General features: G+C 36.0%; 1 protein-coding gene across 1 annotated transcript; it reads right to left on the bottom strand.

The window, feature by feature from the left end:
- Window positions 1-1639: 1639 nt before the first annotated feature.
- Window positions 1640-10913, bottom strand: LOC113075456 (cystine/glutamate transporter-like). Its single transcript, XM_026248181.1, has 12 exons — window positions 10384-10913; window positions 7426-7552; window positions 6828-6943; window positions 6582-6707; window positions 5863-5962; window positions 5735-5779; window positions 5511-5634; window positions 4863-4966; window positions 4483-4579; window positions 4011-4160; window positions 3086-3263; window positions 1640-2827 (listed from the first exon to the last, which is right to left on the bottom strand). Exons 1-12 carry the CDS (start codon window positions 10667-10669, stop codon window positions 2772-2774), a joined length of 1509 nt encoding a protein of 502 aa, XP_026103966.1. The 5' UTR covers window positions 10670-10913; the 3' UTR covers window positions 1640-2771.
- Window positions 10914-22411: the final 11498 nt, after the last annotated feature.

Genomic DNA, 22411 nt, shown 5'->3' with positions numbered 1-22411 from the left:
GTTCCTCATGTTCCAGTGAAGATTGTTGCAGCCAGCTGTTGATGTATAACTCTGCTAACCAAGCTGTACAGCTCTACCATTCGTACAGACTGTGTGAATGAACTGGTATGTGCAGACATGCTCCTTCCTGTTGTAATGGCATTATGCCCATCTCTGGAGCTGGCCTCCTCTTGATGTTGTTGTACTGGGCAGTTCTCCAACAATGGCAGGGATGTATGTTCACTCAAGTGCGTTTGCGTGTGTGTCTTACTTTGTTGGCACTCAATCCTGGTTCAACAGCTTCAGTTTATTCACAAAGTCATTTGAGCTGTGTTGCTTGCGATATGGAACCCCTGGTGGTGCCAACACACACACATACTGGTGCTGACTATAACACACAAGCATAACTCACATTGATATGATTGTGTGGGTGAAGTAGCATTTTCTTCCTCAGCCGTCTCTGTTTTCTTTCTTTCTGTATTCTCATCTTCTCGGGGAGGCTCAGTAAGCTGTTGAAGTATTAGAGGAGTAATGCAATCATCCTAGTGGAATGGATCAATCATTCTGCTCCTAGATCCCTTGAAATGCCAACAACTTATCCACACACACAAACACTGTGAGTTGGGTTTTGCATGTCTACTGTTATTTCATTGACTGCTCTCTTTCGACAACAGCAGACTCTGTGAAGTGAGACCTGTTTATTGATCAAAATCCTCACAGTGTGAAAAAAGAACACATTTTCTGCTTTCAGCTTTATATTTCCCGTCATGTACAATCCACGGCCTACTATACACCAAGACCTTCTAACCACTTTCAGGTCATGTCAGGACACCACATGGTCCAGATTATCACTTTAAATGTGGTTAGACTTTAATTTCTTTTAGATGAAGCAGTTCATGCTAAATTTTTATTTAGTGAAGAATAATCTATAATTAATCTATAATTGCACTGGCAGATGGATTTAGTTTTTTTGTACTGAGTGTGTCGACATCCAGGAAGGGAAGTAAATCAGCTAATACAGGACTCTAAAGTGTGATATAAATGGCCAAAATTGTAAAAAAAATTAAAAAAATATATATATATATACACATTTGTGAGAATTAAATCTACTCTTGAATTTTGAATCTAAAATCTATACATTTGTTAACACTTAAGTGGTTTCACCAGACGTTTTCATCAGTGTTTCCTACACCCTACTATGAGCACAGTGTGAGGCGTTTTGTCAGATTTGCAACCATTTGACTTTTATGAGAAGGTTCTTTGTAATGAGTCAAACAAAATGATTCACAAAACTGTCTCAACCTCACTTGTGAGTTTGTAGTTTGAATTAGACTCAATCAATGATGTGTTTATAGCCATTATCAAGTTCACAACTCATTTGGTAAGTAATTGTTTGGTTATATACAAACCAGGAACCATAACTATGATATTTTAGGTTTGTCTATTTACTGACTGCATGTTCATAGGGCAGTGCGTAATGAAATATGGATGTTTATGAACAGAGATTTGGTGTAAAAATTAATAAAAGATATTTATTTATATATAATAAGAAAAGTCCCTCTGAAAAAAAATCATCTTTTTTGAGAAATTCTGTAATTTGCCAGCTTGTTTTTAGTCTGATTTCCTGTAAAACAACATCATAGAAACATTTTCTGCAACAAACAAGACATGTAGATTTATTTAATTTGGTAGAACTGGTCATACAAAGTTTTCTTGCAGCTTTACAAAAATGTTTTTACTGTAGTAGTCAATATAGTTTTATAAAATATGTTGTACAAAAATTATACCAGTGAATGTAAATGTGTCTCAAACACTTTTTCTCTGAAACAGTCATAATAATATTACATAATGCTGATTTAATAAACCCAGACATTATCAAGTAGGCTGGTGTCCTATCAGGTTGTGGGTGATCCATTATTTAAACATGCACAATGTTAATGTGCAAATTATAACTATCAATTCATTTGGGAGTAAACCGATCATAAATAGCATTCATTTTTCAAGGTGAATGGGCAAGTAAATTGTTAATAAGTTTAAAAACAATTCTGGAGTGATAATCAACTTGAATCAGTGCACTGTAGAGGTATTCTCCATGGTACAATAAAACAGCATTATAATCAATAAAAATAAATTATCCAGTGTATCATATACAGAAATATCACTGTAGTGTATGTGAGACCCTACACCCTACAAATACCCTACATAGCAATTATTCAGTTGGTACAGTCATGTCTGTATAACAGAATTTCAAATATCTCAGCCACTGAGGTGAGTGAAACAGGTTATCATGTCCAAATCCCTGGCTGAGCCCATTCTTGAGTCGCACCTCAGTGGTTTCACTTGTTATGACGTCTGTGACATTGACGTGTATAAAGATATAGCAGTGCAAATTGAATATGTGGAAGAGGAAAGTTGGACAAGGTCCAAAATCACCAGTGAAATGCATGGAATTTATGTTATGTCACGTTAGGTGATTCATAGCATTGAAAATTGAATAATGTGTTGAAATGACAGTGTTATGTCTCTTTCTCGGGTGGACCGAAGCAGAGACATCTGAGATATTGTTTTTCATTTTGGATATACGACAGCAGTAGGTCTCAACTGGTTTAGCTTCAGTTGCATTCTATTATTTGCATTTAGGATTGTTCTCTCTCTCCTGTCAACACACATGTGCAACCCATTTTTGGTCATGACCCACCAGCTGAGAACTACAGTACTAGATACTAAATGAATGAACAGATACCGTATAGCCTATGCACATACTGTACATGCACAAAGAAAAAGGATGATGGTCATTGATCGGCAGGAACCACTTCTAGGATGATTTGTAGTGATCTGTTCACATAATCTGAGAAACACAGGAGGGAAAAAAACATAAATTAGCAAGCCTGCCAACTAATTAGCATAGGTTTAATGATATTATAATATTCTGTATGATATGATATGGAATATATCTCTATATATTCTATAATTTGTTGAGTTTAACACCTTGGTCAAATAATCAAAAATTGTTTGGAATGTCAGGCATCATTATAAGAAGCATTAATGTGAAGCTCATATTCAAAAGTTTTATGCTTTTTCCATTTGCATTTTTGTAACCTCTGACCTGAGAATTTCTGGAACCATTTGGGTTTTCTTTCGCAGTGGATGAATATGTAGTATGCAGGGATGCCTGTGAGAGAGATGGCGAAGCCAATACCAGTATTAATTGGATCTGAATATAGAGAAAGGAAGACCATGAAGAAGCAGGTGAGGGAGAACACAGCGGGGATGAAAATAGGGACCTGAGAAAGAGAAAAACACAAAGAGAGACTATATTAAAACGTTGCTCTTTGGACTTTGGAAAGAGTGTGTTTTCCAATTTAGACTGTATCTGTTCCTCATAAATCATATGATTACAGAAGACTTGAAATATAGTGAGTGGACCATTTCATGATGCTTTTCTAGTGCTTGTGTGTCCTTTGTAAAGCTTGAATGGCCCTTTCATTGTGAACTGTACAGATTTTTTTTTTTTTTTTCATTTCCTTTAAGTATCATATTTGGCCCACTGCCATCTGTAAAATCTTCAATTTCCTATCTAAAAGGCACCCACAGTCATATCATGAAATAATTTCCATGTTTACACCCAGCCTCTTCTAGTCTGATCAGCTAAACTATTTCATTGTGACAAATTAAATGCTTAGACAAAACTACATGGGGGGGGGGGGGGGGACTCAATGCATCAAAAATGTCAGCTCAGTTTGTTCATGGTGACTTTACAGTATACTGGGCACTTTTCATCCAAAATAACCACTAGTTGACCAATCCCAGAGAAAGGCACCCTGGAGCAAGCTAAGATTAAGTGGACACGATAACAAAGTGACAGAGTACAACTGAGATCTCAATAGCTTTCCACCTATTGACTCACCTCTGCTAACCTACACCTTAGAATTAAATCTACTGTGTATTCCCAACCACTAAATCCTTAACCATTACATTAGAGATGTCTGAGATATGAGATAATGGGCTGCCAGCATAGAAAAGCAGGTGACCTTAAATGGTCGGGGCATATCAGGGCGTGTGTAGCGCATGTAGATGAGGCCGATGACAGCAACCCCGATGAACAACCAGCGCAGGAAGCTCATGAAGTTCAGCAGGCTGTAGATGTCCCCTAGGAAGAGGATCAGTAGTGTGATTGGATACTGAAAGAAAGATAAGCACTTTTAGAAAGTCATAGAAATATGTAAGCATGAAAAATACATGCTCTCTGAAGTGCTCCTGTAAAATGAAAGTTTTCCTGTTCAATTTTGAAGATCTTCTGAGCCTTTTGACAGTTAGCACATATTTATTTCGAAATGTTCAAATGTGTAAATATGTGTTTAGTTTTTTATCATCACTGAAGACTGATACTTGAAATACTCAACATGTGTAAAGAAAGAATGCTGGAAATGGTTTTGTTCAGCTGTACATTAGTATCAGTGACAGGTGACCACTGAGTGGGGCATGTGTGCGTCAGTGACTCACCAGGACTATCACAGCCGGTAATGGCGTGTGTCGGCGTATGTGAATCATGGCGAGAACTTCAGGAAGCTGACCTTCTCGAGAGGCCACATAGAACATTCTGTAGATGAGAGACACAATTTTAAACCGTGTTAAAACATCCACTATATAAATACAAACCTAGACCTACAAAAAGTCGATATTCTGAAACTTATGACTTGAAATATGCCCAAAAACTAAATTCAATTAAATGATTGCTTTTTCATAATCAAGTTTTCTCATTAGATTGGGTTGGTATTTTAACACTTAACAGACACAGTTGTTTCCTGATTTACCTACAACCTTGATCACTATATTTTAAAATTAAAATCAGGAAATGTAAGACTCAAAACTGAGATACACACCTTGAGATAGCAAAAAGGCATCCATTCATGGACCCAAAGCAAGACAGAGCCACAAAAACTGGAACTGCAAAAGAGAAGTTTCCCATCAGTTTCTCTGCAAAAGTCTGTTGGGGAGGGAAAGATGAATGGATAGGGAAGCAGGAGATGGAAAGAGAGTGGATGGAGGTGAGAAAAAGAAATTTTGTGAAACAAAATTGAAAAACAACATTGATCTTCAATTTTTAGACTTGTTGGTGTTTATGAATAATCAGTGCAGTAAGGCTTTATATTTACAGACGTCTAACAAGATGAGAAAGCTTTTAGAGCATTTCAGAGCCTAGCGGGAGATCTATGCGCACAGATTCTGGTGCTGTCAGTTATTTGTGAGAGACGTATGATTACTCCAGCAGAGAAACAGACAGGCATTTAGAGCCACTTGCTTTATGTAATCACATTTACTTTGCTGAGGAAGAAGGTGTAGACTATTACAGCCATTACTACAAATTGCTTGAACTCATTTATAAAGATAGTATCCTTATCTGTCTCTCTTTCTTAAAAAAGATCCAGTTACTGCTGCTACATGAAAAACTGTGAGGATCTTGGATTTTGCAGCTGCTGCTGTTGTTAATAAATAAGATGTGTGATAGAAGCAGACAGGGAGTGACCCACCACAGCTACGGCATCGGAGGCTAACAGCTCTTCTGCTGACATCACAGTGTAATATGCCACGTTTGTCATTGTGTAACAGATCATTACTATCGCCATGGAGATGCAGATGGCAAGAGGCACCGTCCTGGGGAATGGAAATTAACACCTAAGTCAACGCTGCGGTTTGGTTTTCCATGCGAGGAACAGTTGAATTAAAATCATAATTGTTATATCCAGTCACTAACCTCTCAGGATTCTCCACCTCCTCAGTCACAAAATTCAAGTAAAACCTGTGAGAGGCCAAAAATGTATTCAAAGACTTTATGGGCATTATTGGATTTGTGTGGAATTAGGAGGTTCAAGGTCAGCTCACCAGCCGGCATAGGCGAACATCCCTGAGTAGAAGGCGAGAGGAAGCCCTGACAAATGTACGGTGCTGACCTCAAATGCATTCTCAAAGTTTTTGGTCTGCCCTGCAGATGAAACCAGTGGCAAATGATTAACATTATGGTAAGCTAACATAGCCTTACAGTATGTTTTCTCTAATTTTAGTTTATATTAATCCAAATTAATGGTGATTTCAACATTATCTAAATGGAAAATTAAATATGGGGGGGGGGGGGGTATATATAATTAATAGTGATATTTGATTAAATCTGTGATGAACAACATAAAATGTTGTCTTTAATTGGAAAAAAAATAAAATCATAAGTGTCTTTACGGTCAATTTTGATCACTTTTGATTAATGTTGGTGTGTACAAAAAAAAAGGAAAATGCTCTGGTAATTTTCTGCTGGAACATTTAGCAGTTTTACAGACATTTCTGTTAACCTTAAAACACAAGTCTAAAATTCTAAATACAGGTAAAACTCCAGTTGAATTATATATATATATATATATATATATATATATATATATATATATATATATATATATATATATATATATAATATTGATAATATTAATACAAAATATTAATATTAATATATATCAATACAGTACACTGTGTCCCATTTATGAGTTTTAAATACTGCATTTATCTTTTATTCAAGAGACCATCATTTTTTTAAAAGCATAATACAAACTAAATACCTTTGAAAAGTAGGTATACTCCTGGAACAATGATAACGGCAATAGTGAGCAGCTTGGTGAATGTGAGGAAGATCTGGATTCTGGCAGTCCAGCTTACACTCATGCTGTTAAGATACATTACCGCAGCTGCAATGAAGCAGAATATACAATAATTAATATTCCACATACGCCAGGCCATACAGACACACTGTAATCAAGCAGCACCATATACAAATATATCAATTATATAAATTAACTAATGCTTACTGAGTCCGATTGTTGTGGCCAATTTAATGGCAATTTCAGGAACTCCACATGGCATGAAGAGGGGCTCTAAGATATAGCGGCCAAATGCCAGAGCGATCACAGCCAAACCTGCAGGTCTTCAAGATGAGAAAATAAATGTTCAGTGTCCTATACTGAACATCCTGTAATCAATCTGATATATTGGTGTTCTGAAGTAGAAGTATAATCATTGTAATGAATCATGATTTTGAAAGAAAATCTTGTCTTGCGTTTTTCTGTTAAAATCACTAAACAAGTTATGCTGGTTTGCTTTCAAACCACAGCTACAGATGTTCATCTTGTTGATGTTGTGATTACAGTTGAACCTACTGAATCTAGCCCTTGAGCCTTTGGGTGAGAGCCTCTGTGATGGCTTGTTTATTGTCATAAGACACTTCATCTCTGGGTTTTATTCTACTGGAGCCCAGCAGTAATATTGAGAAATAACCTTGATCGGGGAGACTTGTTCACTGTGCTTGCTTGTGTTTATTTTGGGCATTTAATGGATTGTGTTTGTTTATTCTGGAAGTTCTCCAGGGACCTGACGATGAAGACGGAGGATGAATGAGGATTTACTGACCTTATGGCAATCATGTCAACCCACATTCTCATAAAAGCCATTTTCGGACCAAACGCCTCCAGAATGTACGTGTAATGGCCACCAGACTTTTTAATACTTGTACCCAGCTCAGCATATGATAGAGCACCTGAGAGGGACAAAAAAACAAGAAATAGTTGGGGAAAATGAAGGCAAAACTTTTATATTTTGGCAAAAATGAGGTGACAGTGGCTGGACAAAGGCCAGTCTTGGAGAACGAGTGTCATAACTATTCAGAAAGGTGGCAAGAGTCATACAACACCTGCAAAGCAACCCCAAAGGCGCATGGTTAAGTCAGATCATTAGGACCATCTGTTCGTTCTCTGAGAGGGCAGTTAAACAAGCTCTTTTTTGTTCTGTGCATTTCTAAGGTTTTAATGAATACTCTGTCTGAATCAAAGCCCTGCTTCGCTTACAGCCCTTGACTTGTGAGCTTCAAAAGGTAAATGTAAAGAGAGCTCTTAAATACAAGGCATACCAGGAGAGTTCAGAACGCAGTTTTGAGATCTAAACTGAATTAAACGCCTTCATTGTCACTGTATTTTTCTGCATACAACCAAATTAGGAGCACTGCTCCTGACTGGTGTTAGAAAAACAAACATATAACCACAGACAATAAATAAGATTATATAACTATAAAGTACAATTTTACAACTAAATACAACGAAGTGACTGAGTACTGATATCCACAAAAAGTACAATTTAAATTGAATGAGTAACTGTGGTGATTTAGTGACTAGAGATAGTATTGTACATTGACATATATACATATATATATTGCAGATATAGTGTTCACATTTAGTAACCAGATATGGTATTTCACCCTGACATACTATTTATTGCATTGTTTGAAGTTCCGATAAAGTGTTAAGACAGTGGTATTGCAGATTAATATACTGAATATTGTACAATACTGTGTATTGTATGTTGTATAGCAGAAGTATAGACAGAAGATATTTGAAATAAATAAGTGACTGTAGTTAAAACATGGTTGGAATAGTATTTTAGAGTTTGAAGTCCTCATAGCAACTTAAAGAAATTTTGGAATTCAAAAATAGCACAATTCAGAAATTGTGATAGCAACTTGTGGATGAATGGGGTGCCTTTTTTCTTTTCTTTTTTTTAGCAGCTCAGTTTTTCCTCAAAACCTGCGGGCTGCGACACACAAAAGAAAGCTGACAAGTGTTAAATGACTCCTGACATACACATGAATAGCAGACTGTCAAACAATGCTCTTCTTATACACAAACTAGTTATTCTTCGACACACGCACAAAGCCACCAACCTCTACGGTGTCAGACCCTGCTCTCCTCATTGTCAAAATATGGCATAAGACAATATCGGCCTCTGTTGTGCATGGATACACACGTTATGCATTAGAGAGGGCCTCTGTTAAGGTTCTTCGCGCATAGTCTGAAATTATTGCTTGGAGACTGTTCAGTAAAACCTGAAATTCTTAATAATGTAATGAATTGGGGGTAGATCATATTCAAAATAGTGTTTGTAGTGGATCTTCCTTTGACCATGTATGTGTCATGCATCAAGTAAGCAGATTTAGTCTTTGGATTTTATAGTGATATTATTTACTCATGTTATTTGGAGCCATTCAGGCCATTTCCCATCAATTTCCTCTTTGCAGCTAATATATTCATATATATTGGGCTTCCTGAACTCAGTATTTTTCACTTCCACCCATGAACCGAGGGGCTTAACCACTAATATTGACAGAAAATGATCTTAGACTACAGGAAATCAAGTATACGTTTTCTATTGACCCATTAAGGTAACATTAAAGATTATGGTAAAAATTTCTAATGCCATCGCCCCATTTCTGAAATCATGAGTTAGGTATCATGAGCTAACAAATAAAAAAGAATATTTTTGTAAAATGTATTTATCTAGGTTCATAACAATTAATCAATGTTACGTCGTCATTGTAAAATTAACAATTTACCAGTGTTTACGTTAATCAACTAATATGCAACTTAAAATGTTTGTAGTATCTATATACATATATATATATATACAGTTTATATATAGAGAGAGAGAGAGAGTGAGAGAGAGAGAAAGTAGCATGAACCAAGATTAATAAAAAGCTGTGAAAGTTAATTGTTGTAAATCTTTAGTATATGAGGTTTGGGAATCCTTGTGTGAGCAAATATTGCATAATTCATTGATATAACACTTTTCAGTTTGATGTAATAGGATCATGAATTGTTTCAATACACACAATACACATTTTGTTATACATAATGTTGGTCAAATGGTTAATCTGACTCTGATGATCAGTGATGTTGATGACTGATCTGAGTTGCCTAACTTGTCTCAGTCATTTTGCAATGTACACAGAAGCAGGATGTCCAAGCTGCTTATTTACATACTGTGAATGTAGACCATGACAAACAAGCTTTTCAGGATTTTTAATGACTTACGAGTTTGTTTCACTCTTTTCTTCAAAAAGAGTGTTTAGACAGCCTGTTTAGACAGCCCCTTGTTTCCCTTATTTTTCATTGTGAGGAAGAGAACATCTGAGACCTGCTAAACTTGTCCTCTGATATCCTTTGAAAAAATATTTGCAATGTCATGAGGCTGAGTGGATGACAATACATTTTTTTAGTCAAATGCCCTTTTTTATAAACACTACTCTTTCAGTTAGCAAAATGGTGTGTCCTAATGAATGACTGTGACATCAGCATAGCTGTAAGCCACAGTATCAAAACAAATGGTTAAATAAGTGTCTGTACAACTGCTCAAATTAAAATGCTACTGTTAATTCTACCAAGAACTAAGAATTTGATTCTTCCAGATGAGTGGGTGAGATATTTACATCATTTGTCAATATTGGATACTGTGTGTGGAAAAAGATGAATGTGAGTGCATATTCACATTAACACACTTGTGTTTAAAAATGCTCAGGTACGTGTTGTGTGTGACACTTACCGAAAAGAGAGAGAATCCCACAGGCAATCCACACCACCAGTGACATTCCCACGCTGCCTGAGTTTTTCAGAATTCCCTTTGGAGAAATGAATATTCCCGCTCCAATGATCGTCCCAGTGATGATAGAGATTCCCCTGAGCAGGGTCACCTTCTTCCGCAGTTCCACCTTCTCCTCGGGGGCTCCGGCATGGGGGTCTTCATTTGATTTGAGAGGGTCTTTCTCTCCAAAATTACTTGGAGTTGGATCCCCGGTGGGATGCGGAACTGACAAAGTCCTTCTGGGCATCTTGTTCACTAACTCACAAACACACACGTTGACTTAGTCGCTTTCCCAGTGACACACAAGAGGCCTGAGTGGAAGGTGTTCTCAGAGCAAACTTCTGATATGCTGTGACAAGTCTAAACAAATACGATGTGAAATGGCTTCTCCCTCCTCTTGTCTCCCTCTCGCTGTCCTTTTAGTGTCTCAAACACTCCCCTTTTCTTTCCTTTACCGTGTCTTCCTCTTTTCATCTTGTCCTGTGATTTATGGCACAGTGTGTGAGTAAAGGGGGTGTTTCATGTTGTGGTTATGGTGTTTAGTGGCAGCAACATATCCCCGAGTCATGATGCTTCAGCTGCAGTATACTATCTGATTCTCACCTTTCCTCATGTAACATGCAGATCACACAAGGGCACTCACTTTAAACACTGACTGTTTTCTCTCATTCTTTCAATGGCCCATTTCACTGCACTTGTTATAGACATGCTCTGATTATCAATTAAGCAGACCTTAGACTGATAACAAACTCCTGTTCCCAGGATTGTGAACTGACTGTGTTATTTTTTACTTCATGTTGACACAAGGTTTGAAATTGAATCTAGGTCAAACCACATGTCATTAGTTACTGTATCTGTGTGTGTGTGTGTGTGTGTGTGTGTGTGTGTGTGTGTGTGTGAGAGAGAGAGAGAGAGAGAGAGAGTGTGTGTGTGTGTGAGAAAGTCTGAGAGAAAGTGTGCATGCGTGTGTGTGTTTGCGCGCATGTGTGTGTGTTCAGACAAATCCATTCCAGTCAAGCCTGATACAGTGTTCTGTAAAGAAGAAGACAGAGGGAGGCTGATGTAACATTACATCAGAGCAGGCCAGACACTCAGAAGACAGATTCAGTGTTGTGAAACCATCACATGTGATGATTTGTAAATTGTTACAGCATAGCTAAATGTAGTAAATTATAACTCACAACAATGGATTCATATTGATTGTTTGAGTCACTATGACTGTGCAGAAAGTAACATTGATTGTGCCTGCAGTGTTTGTAAATGTTCCGCTAATGTTATTAAAAAAGGGATTTTTAATAACATGATCCCACAGGAAAAACTTTTATGTTTCAGAAAGAACTTTTGCAATAGTACATATATAGTAATAAATAAATATAAAGTATAATGAAAAATTTATATTTGTAATATTTTTTTACAATATATATTTTATATATGTGTGAGTTTCTTATGCTCATCAAGGCTCTATATTATATAATTATAATATTAGGACAATCTAATTGATGGATGGATGGATTGATATTATAGTATACAGAGTAATATAGATTTTTATAAAATAAAAATGTAAAAAGAAAAAGAAAATTATATGTACAGTATATACTATATATATATATAGACCAGGGTTTAAACACTTCTTGAAAGTACTTGAATATCAGACACATGGATTCAGGGAAAGTACTTGAAAACAAATATAGGGCCTCGAAAGTGCTTGAAATAATTTTTGTTTAGTAAAATGGTACTATTTCAGAAATGTCCCTATATGCAGTGTCAAAGACAAAACTAAACAGCCATAATGACTGGGGTGGAGATGGGGTGGCGTGAGAAAAAATCTTTAGCATGTGAGTCCTATGAATCTATATGGAGAAGCAGTGCATTTGCGACTGAAAATAACTGCGTGCGACTTTGAAAAATATATTTAGGAGCACCACTGCAAATGACCCAATCAGCATATTTGTGTTTGTGCTGAGGGGGGCTTCAAAGGTTTCTAACGTAGGCTACTTAAAACGTGTTTTTGCAGTGGTGAGTAATGTGTCACAGACATATCTGTTGATTCCTTGAACACTATCAGAATCTACTCACTGCTCAAAACGCCGTTTTGTTTTGTTGACCAATGAGCCTCATTAAACCACATCTGAAAATATACCTACTAGCCACTTTTGTATTCTTCTGTGCCACCTCTGTAGTACTGATTTCATTTGATCGGTAAATTATTCTTATTCTACTTGTTTTCATTCTGTTGTTTTAATTAGACATTTTTAAATATATATATATATATATATATATATATATATATATATATATATTTAATTTGACAAAAGTTGACATCCTTTAAACATTTTAGAAAAATTCCCTTACAAAGGTAAAGGAGTCTTTGAGTCAAATATCATCTCATAATGGGAAGGCCAATATTTGATCAGAATTTTTGATTGATTGAAAGGTGCTCGTAAAATTTTTGACTGTGCTCAAAATGTCTTCTTTTATGTTCCACAGATGAAAATCAGACAGACTTGGCATGAGGGTCAGATTGGGTGAATTATATCTTCAATTCATCATTCACTTGAAATCTAAACATCAAGCTAGCTGTCCATGGTTCATACAATCAGTGATGTCAAATTTGTGAATGAATGTTTTTTGTTTGTTTGTTTGTTTGTTGGTTGGTTGGTTGGTTGGTTGGTTGGTTTGTTTGTTTGTTTGTGTTTTAAGTCTGATCTTTCCAATCATTCAGTTGATTGGTCTGAATAATTAAAAGGTCCTTGAGTTCAACTCACTAATAATAACTAGTGGCAATAGTTGTCAACTTACTAGAGCAGAAAATTAGCAGTAAATAACTAAAAATTACATTTAAATCTGTTCCTCACACAAATCTATTATAATGATTTCAGGGGACTACAGTATGAATATTGCACATTGTATGGCTCAATTTTAAGATATCTTAATGATAAACAGTCCCTAGTCACTTTCTCAACAAAGAGTGTCCAGGATATTCACCTTTTTTGTTCCACAGAAGAAAGAAAGTCTCACAGGTTTGAACAACATGAGGATGAGTAAATGATTTTTGGATGAACTTTCTCTTTAAACTAATTTTCTCTTTCCATATTAGTTTGTTATATGTTTACAGGTAAATCAAAGCCCTCCTAACCTCCTAAGACAGTAAGCCAGAAGATGCAGTCTACATATTAAGGCGTTAAGGTGTATTAAGGCTTCAGGGTGGAAAGAAATGTGAAGGAGGTTGAGTGGTCGTCTCTCTGTAGAGTCATTCAGAGCTGAGAGAGAGAAATAAGTGAGGGATTAGACCCATCCTCTTCTGCAGAATGGTGGAATGTTCCTATATAATGGAGGCCCCAGGCATGTATCCAAACATCCTTTAATCTCTCTTTCTCTGTGTGTACTGTATATGTGTATGCTGTATGTCAAGCCAAAGGGAAGCCTGTGGGAAAGTTAACACCTTGTTTTTTCACTCATTCATTCCACGAGAAGCTATAACCAGACTAACTTACCTAACTTAATGATCAAGAACACAAGGGATCCATTCCAACAAGGATGGAGTTCAGCAAGTTCCATAATGATGCCCTTTATCATAAAAAGAAGGGAAATGTTGTAAAACAGCATGTAGTTGCTGCTTTGTGAAACAGTTTACTGAAATGATTCACTAAAATCACATCTTATTGCATGCTGCTTCTAAAATAGTATCAAATGCTCCAAAGAAATAACTTTTGCAACTATTTAGAATAAAGTCAGTCAGTATAACACTTCTTGTATGTTGATTAGCTGTTTCATCACAGATCATCTCATAAAATGATATGCACTTGCTGGACTCAATAACGAATAAAGTGTAAGCCATGATGTCTGATTTACAAACAGCAGACAAGTATTTATTTTTTTTTTTTTAACAATGATAACGATAAGAAATGTTTTCTGAGCACAAAATCAGCATATTAGAATGATTTTTGAAGGATCATGTGACACTGAAGACTGGTGTAATGGCTGCTGAAAATTCAGATTTGTCATCACTGGAATAAATCACATTTTAAAATCAGAATTAAAAAAGAAAGCAATTACTTTAAATTGTAATAATATTACGGAATATTACTGCTTTTATTGTATTTTTTATCAAATAAATGAAACCTTGATTAGCATAAGAGACTTATTCATAAACAGAATCGTACTGACGCCAAACTTTTGAATGTTCATGTATTTCCTTTCTTCAAAACACATAACACTTCATGTCTCTGTTTGGCACCCTTATTTGTTATATATATATATATATATATATATATATATATATATATATATATATATATATATATATTATTTATTTATTTTCAGTCCGGAGCTCTGATTCTCAGAAACCCTTTTGCCTTTAGTGGTATTTGGTCTCTCGGGTCATTGTATTAAATTAAAAAGAAGGCCTATAGCACTTTTTATGTGTTCACAAGTCACTGCTAGATATTGATCTTATTACAGTCTGCTGGCCAGACCACTTTGTTCACATCCCAAGAACAGCCCTGTAGGTTGTGTGGATGGAGACCTGTTAATACACCAAATAACTCAAGAGCTGGTCTGATATAAACATGATTCCTTTGCTTTCACTTGATTGTAATTCTCCTGACATATCCAGTCCTCAGTATTCCATAGAAATACATAGGCTACGATTTAAAAACATGCTTTCATCGCCCACATAAGGTCAGTCAAGATTCAAGGCTGTAAACTGTAAATAAATGCAACGGTTTGACTGAAAAGTGCCTTTATTTCCTGAATGGATCAAGACTAACTGGCTCAGGATGTTGTGTATTCATATAACTGATGAAACGTGATGTAAAAAAATATGTTCCACTGGGGTTGTTAGTATAAACTAAACTGCATATAAAACTAGTTCTTTCCTCCATGGAAATGAAACAGACAACATTTATCTACAGACGGCTAGATGTGTTTGTGAATAATCGGTGCGGTGAAAAGGCTTTAAATTTTCCATAAGAGTGAGCTTGTAAAGAGGCGAGCAAAGTGAAACAGGCTATAAATGAATGCATTACAGACTTCTAACGAGATGAGAAAGCTTTTAGAGTATTTTAGAGCCTAGCAGGAGATCTCTGTGCACAGATTCTGGTGCTGTCAGTTATTTGTGAGAGATATATGATTACTCCAGCAGAGAAACAGACAGGCATTTAGAGCCTCTGGCTTTATGTAATCACATTTACCTTGCTGAGGAAGAAGATGTTTGCTGTTTTGATGGAGATTGAGCATACATGAACATATAGTACATTCCAACGTATATATATATTATACTTAGATACCTTTACTAGCCCATTTCCAGTCTATTTTAGTCTTTGTTACTGTTTTCAATGTAAAACTTTTTTTTTTTTTTTTATTTTCCAATTTGAATCAACCACAGGACACGTCAGGTGATTGTAATACTACCAGCTACTGGCAGAATGCTTTTTGATCTGGTTCTGAATGGGATCAGTGTAACTGTCTCATTTTACAACAGGATTTCAATGTATTGTGTTTTGTGGTGTAATAAGAACTGCACAATAGAAAGCATTCTAAAGGTACTGATGTGGATGACAGTGTGGCAGGTGGGTAAGGGAGATTACATTCGTATACCGTACCTGTGCAGTTCCATACGCAGCATGTGATTACATAATTTCCTGCCGTACATTTCAGAAGTCTGTCAAAAATGTTCTCAGACTTTGACTGATTTGACAATACACGTCAATAATTCATGTATCTACAGCTGTGCATGAAATATGAGCAAGGCTGAAGGAAACCATTTATGAAAATTCCAGTGAATGATGACCAGTGGTCTATTTGATGTTTCCACAGAGGAGCTTGAATTTCTCTGTGTAAACCTGGCCTGATTTCCACTAAGCTTTTTTCAGAAATTATATTGATTGTGATTTATTTATTTTTTTTCTACAGGAAAATTATTGATTGTGGTTTTGCGTATCGCTGCAATGAGATCTGAGAGTGTATGTAGGGGAAGCAAGTTTTAAACTTCTCTTTATGACTGAGATCTGAAAATAATGCTTCAGGTCTTTCTCATTTTTATATACTCATGCCTTGCCTATTTCAAAAAGATTTTCATGAAAAAAATAGCATCGCTTTTCATAATAGAGACTGGTGTTTCACTGGCATGAACACTGGAGGCAACGTAAGCACAAGCATTTTGTGAAATACAATAAGATGGTCTTTAGTTTCATCTTTAAAAATAGATCAAAATGTTTTAGCAAAAAAAACAAAAAAACTTCTAATTACGTTATCAATGTTGATTTGTACCTCTAGGGCAGATGTTCTCAATTGGTGCGTCTGTTGTGGTAGATGCAGCATGGGGAAAATAATGCAAATAATAAAATACACCTGATCATAGGTTTATACAAAATAAATAGACTGATTTATATGATATATTTTGTTTTAATACTTAACACTTAATATCAAATATGCATGATTTGTGAGTGAATGAGTATAATCACGATTGATTGATTGATTGATTGATCGATTGATTTTATTTAAGCTCATTGATATATCAGTATATGTATAATAGTAATTTCAGATTCTCATATCTGACTCTGACAAGAGGCTTTCCAACAGGGGCATGAGTAGGCTGTCAGTCAGTGCAGTTACATTATTACACCAGCTTATTGAACATTCAATACACATGCATTAAATATAAAACAAGAAAAAAAAACTTGAACATTGCAGTTGTAGCGATTGCTTGTCAGACTCTTTGGTTGGCTTGTCAGTCATTGGGAGACGAGAGGGACTGTAATACTGACCATTGGAAAAACCATAACAACAACTAATTTGGATTTTGTGAGGCATCTTAGCCAATCATAAAATGGCAGTGATGTCACTGGCCGGCTTTCGTAGTTCTTCGACAGTCAGTTACAGTTTACGTTTCATAGTAAAAAAAGAGCATGAATTGGTCACTTACTGATCACTACATAACACTGATACTATAGTCACTAAAAATTTTATTTATGATTTGAAATCTGGAGAATACTCTTTTTTACATACCTTTATTTATTAAGCGTTATATCATCATACTCAGCAGTCATAAGTCATATTTTAAGTCTATTTATTAAAACTCAGAAGCCATAGAAAGATTTTTTTTTAATTATACAAAATACAACAATTATTTAAATGTCATTTATTCAATAAAATGCAATATATCAGTATAAGAAATATAGTCACATAATAGTAATTACAATTCAAGGTTAATTTCAGGCAAAACCTGAAACTCAATTCATTAAATGATAAGCTATTTCCTCACAAAAGCTGTTTATTCAGTGTTGTGAAACCTCTCCTTCAAAATCATCCAATAAAAAAGAAACTGCCTCTGGGCTCCTTCCCTGCATACTTCAAAAGTGCAGCATTAGCATTAGCCATTACGTTTTCAACGTTAGCATTAGCTGTTACGCTTTTTTGCATAAAGGTTCCGGCTTGCCTTCCAGTGGCTTTGACTCTTTACACGTTTACTTCCTGGTTTTAGATAAGCCAGCCTCTGGTCATTTCTGGCCAAAATTAACTATAAGGGGAGCACCCTTTATCTACAAAATCTATTCACAATTTGAAGAGAAGTTTTGTTTCACTAAGAGAAAAAAAACACACTAGGGGTTTTAAATGGCAACTGAGCTAATAAAGTATACTCTGCTCCCATCTAATGGTAATTTCATGTCAAATTTTACCTTAAAAGTCTTTGTTTTCCACCAGGAGACATGTTTTTTGCACATTTTTTCTTTATGAATGAAAAGTGAATCTTTAAAGTGAATTTGACTGCACAGCTGTAGAGTTTCAGAAATAAGCTATAGCTGCATTGACAAGAAGAGGTCACAGAGGTCTCTGTTAATTTAACACTGCTCTGCCCCAGAACTGAGAACTATTAATCCTGCAGAACCTGTAACCCCACATACAGTATGCACTGAAGATCTCAAGCTTTATCTTAGAGCAAGGTGTATAGGACATGATGCTGTTTGAGTGAGTCTTTCCAGCAGAAAGTAGGTGTAGTGATAAATGATATGAAGATAAGCAAGCATTAATGTTTCAAGGGTTAGTTTTGTACCAGTAATGTAGCCTTAATTGCTGGTATTTAGTCCCTAGTGGGTGTACCTTTCACTGCTGTTTCTGCCACTCTTTCTCACTGCAGGTGAGCTCTAAGCCTGTCTAGTTTTGTGTTAGGAGCTAATTAAATCATTAAACACTCTTGCTCAACATGCTCTTTCCACCTGCATATGAAATATGTTAATCCTTTAGATTGTACCGTTTATATTAATTTGCATGGTAAGAAACAAAATCCTAAGAGCTATTTGGGAATGTTATCACTCACTCAAAGAAAGAACAACAAAAAATGACTTTGAGAGAGGTTTTAATTTATAAGACTGAATCAGAGCTGACAAAAATATTTGTATTTTTGAACATTAAACATGTTTACTGGAGGCTATAATTTGGCTGAAACAAGCACAAAGGGCTGCCTTCAATAGGACTCCTCGAAATTTGCTTAATTTTTATGCACAGCATTTTTTCTACATTTTTTTATTTATTTTATTTTTTAGCAAGTAGCTAGTAAAACAATTGTGCTTAAGAATTAAAATGGTGATCATCAAGAGGAGTTTTAGTTTGTTTTCTTTGATGATAATGTTTGCGGCTGTGTTTAATGTTTAATTAAATGAAGTTTAATAATTAATTAATTAATTAATAATTTAACAATTAAATGAAGTTTAATAATATTTGTAGGCAGTGCTCCAACATTTAGTACAGTTGCACTTCGGACCAGTTCTGGCTTGTCATCCTTTCTTGCTCCTGCCACCATCTGCCAATTTTCTATCCATTCACAAACAGGTTCATTAAACAAGCATGAACATCATTCAAACACATTGTTTAAAGGTGCAATAGGTGATTGTCTTCAGAAACATTTTTTGTTATGCTGGTTGAAAGTCTTCACATCCCAATAGCAGTCATTAAGTTAAGTGATCTAAATGTATTTATCTGTATTTATATATTCTGATGAAGGCATAGGACCAAGAAATGTTTGTCCAATCAAAACGCACAGTATGAGCATTTTAATTGGCTTTCCTACCTTCCTGTCAACATATGTATCTGCATACCTCTGCACACCCGGTTCGCACCGACAGGATATGTCATCAGCGCATTCACGCACATTGTGCAGACAGAGTGACAATGGCAGACAAAAATCCACAACCCAGTCTTCCTTCCTTGTATTGCAGTGCGTTCAGGGGGCATGGCTTTGGTCAGCAATTGCAAGAAGGATGGGACGTTCGCGTTCAGTGCTATCAGGCTAAAGTTAGCATCTTCCAAGATCTCCTACTGCACCTTAAAGCCTTTTCAATAAAATAATGTATTTATTTATTTTATTTTATTAATTTATCTTATTTTGCTTTTAATGCTTGAAATAAATGCTGTAACATCGATTACCATATTTGTGAAATATGTTAGGCCTACAGTACTTCTGCATAATATATTCAAACCTTTAGTGTACCCTGCCTCTGCTGTGGGTCTAGAAGTTTGCAAGAAAACAAAGGGCATGGCTGTAACTACACACTCACTCTCCTCTGTAAGTTTCCTGTGACACCTTATTTCAGAAAAGAGGGAATATCAAAGTGACCAGAGGGGGTCAATCAACAGAATCTGTCCTAACTTTCAGCACATTGATCCTTGAGCGTTTTAGCTTCCTAATCCTAAACGTGATTCTTACAGAAAGCAAAAGAATAGAACGAGGAGCGTCTGGAGATGAGTATGCAGCTCACATAATGCCATTACCCACTCCAGAGTAAGACAGAGGAGAGCCACAGCTTTAGTCTAATCCACCCCAAACCTGAGAGACAACACTGCCCTGATTCCACTTTAATTGAAGACATTTTATTAGATTTCTTTCTCCTCACTTCTCCCCCATTGTCATCATAATATGATGGTAGTACAAGCAGAGGCTTGGAGCAGTGGTCTCATTTTCTCAGCTGCACCGATCTATCTGCCGCTACATATTAAAGGAGTCATGGGAAAATGTGAAAGATGGAGAGGGGAGGTGATAGAACAAGAAAAAATGAAACATTAAGGTCTTTTGGTGAAGCTGGGAAAATGAAATCCTGATCAGGACTATGTTTCTTTGTTAGTAGTTTGCAGATATAGGCACAGAAATAAAATAAAAAAAACACTTGGTGTGTTTATTTATCAGAGCAAAGTGCTCGTCAGTGTGCAGCACAGCCACATCGTGGAAAATCTTTGAGGACCGGCCTGCTCTTACACAGATGTCTCACCATGAATTAGGATGCTTGGTGTTAACACATTCATTGTTCATTCTTTTTTGGCTTGAATACTAATCATGGCTGTCTGCTTCAAATGCAAACATAACAAGTAAAAACAAAAGACCACCCAAAGTTGTTATTTAAGCAGTATCACATGAGCAAGAGTGCTGTTGTTCTGAATATCAACAGGACCTGAACTAACTGTTTTATAAAAGGTCTTAAAGGAATAGACCATCTGAAAATAAAAATCGTCATTGTTTCTCACCCTTATGTTGCTCCAAACCTGACTTTCTTCAGTGTAACACAAGTGTGGAGAACATTTACATGGTTAAAACCTTTTTTGTTTTATAGAAGAGTTTTTCATCTTCCAGTGTGGGGAGACTTTGGCAGGAAGCTATAGGTGTCAGTGTGAGTTTGAAGTGAATTATACCAACTTACTGTGACAGAGAGAATAAGAGAAAGTCAGAAAGAATGTGAGGTTTTTTAAGTTAAGTGACAATTCCTCTTGATTAAACTTCAGAAGGATTGGCATGGCACAGCGAAATAATGAGGATGACTCTGAGAGAACTTCACTGGACACCAGTGGAATACACAGTTGTTAGATTGGGAGACGTGTGTTGACGTGAGGGAGGGCCAGATGAGGATTTTTTCCTCTGCTCTCAGTTAATCAAGAAACGTCAACCAACTTTTCCATTTTCAGAGGGCATAAGTTACCTTTTGCTAGTTTAATGAAGGGAAAATAGTTGGCGCGCCCGGGCGCATGGTCTAAATGGGTTGTCCCTATTCACTTATTTAGTATTGGTTGTTTTTTGTGCGTAATGTGCAAGAAACCAATCAGAGTCTCATCTCCCATTCCCATTAAGAGGCAGTTGCGCTCATGCCATGACGGTTTTGCTATTTCCATGGCGGAATTTTCAAGCACAAACACTGAATGCATCTGGGTGATTCTTCAGTTGGTGTGGCAAATGAGAAGCAGAATTGGTAAAAACGCTTGTTTGTTTTTTGTTTTTTTCTAATAAAATATATTGCTATGCATTTCAACTTAGTTTAATATAATATATCAATTCAAATTAAAGCTTAAGGACATTTTGATTTTTAAATAATTTCAATCAAACACTGGTTACACAGCCACTTATGTCTATGTCAATTTGAAGTAACACCACAGACATAATTATAACACCACAGACTTTATATTGCAAGTTACTAGGCTCTGTGGTGTTACCCGAAACGACAGTAACACGACAGACAGTAACACCACAGACAAATCAGCCTAAATTCAGACTTTTCTAAAATAGAGGCTGCCATCATGATGTTTTCAAGATCGGGGGACATTTTGGAAATATTAATATGTATTTATAAAAAATTTGATTAAAATATGTAAAAATCTATAAGTTATTAACATAACACCACAGACACTAATCAAGTGTGATGCATGAAATTGTCAGACATTAAGCTAACTTTAAGAAAATTAATAAGAAAGAATGTACTCACCATTCACCCCTCAGATCAACCAGCACCTGCAGTGACCTCTGCACACAAGAGGGGCAAAATCCATTGTGGTAACACCACAGACATGAATTTGGGGGACACATTTTTTTTTTCTTAAATATAACAAAATAGGTATTTTTTAGAACAATTTACATTATGACCACTTTATTGTTAAAAATGTTATATTGTTGCAATTACATTCCATGATACCTCTCTAGGGTATGGCGGGAACATGCAGATTTAGTTACAAA

The sequence above is a fragment of the Carassius auratus genome, unplaced genomic scaffold (assembly GCF_003368295.1).
Source record: "Carassius auratus strain Wakin unplaced genomic scaffold, ASM336829v1 scaf_tig00017060, whole genome shotgun sequence".
Classification (NCBI taxonomy): Eukaryota; Metazoa; Chordata; class Actinopteri; order Cypriniformes; family Cyprinidae; genus Carassius; species Carassius auratus.
This window is presented reverse-complemented; position numbering and strand designations above follow the sequence as displayed.

Excerpts from the sequence above, each read along its gene's own strand:
- LOC113075456 (XM_026248181.1), bottom strand. The coding sequence starts at position 10,669 with ATGCCCAGAAGGACTTTGTCAGTTCCGCATCCCACCGGGGATCCAACT. Across the intron at positions 5,963-6,581 it reads AGTATACCTACTTTTCAAAG|GGCAGACCAAAAACTTTGAG; the intron begins GTATTTAGTTTG and ends TTTCATCTGCAG. Across the intron at positions 3,264-4,010 it reads ATATGCCCCGACCATTTAAG|GTCCCTATTTTCATCCCCGC; the intron begins GTCACCTGCTTT and ends TCTCTTTCTCAG.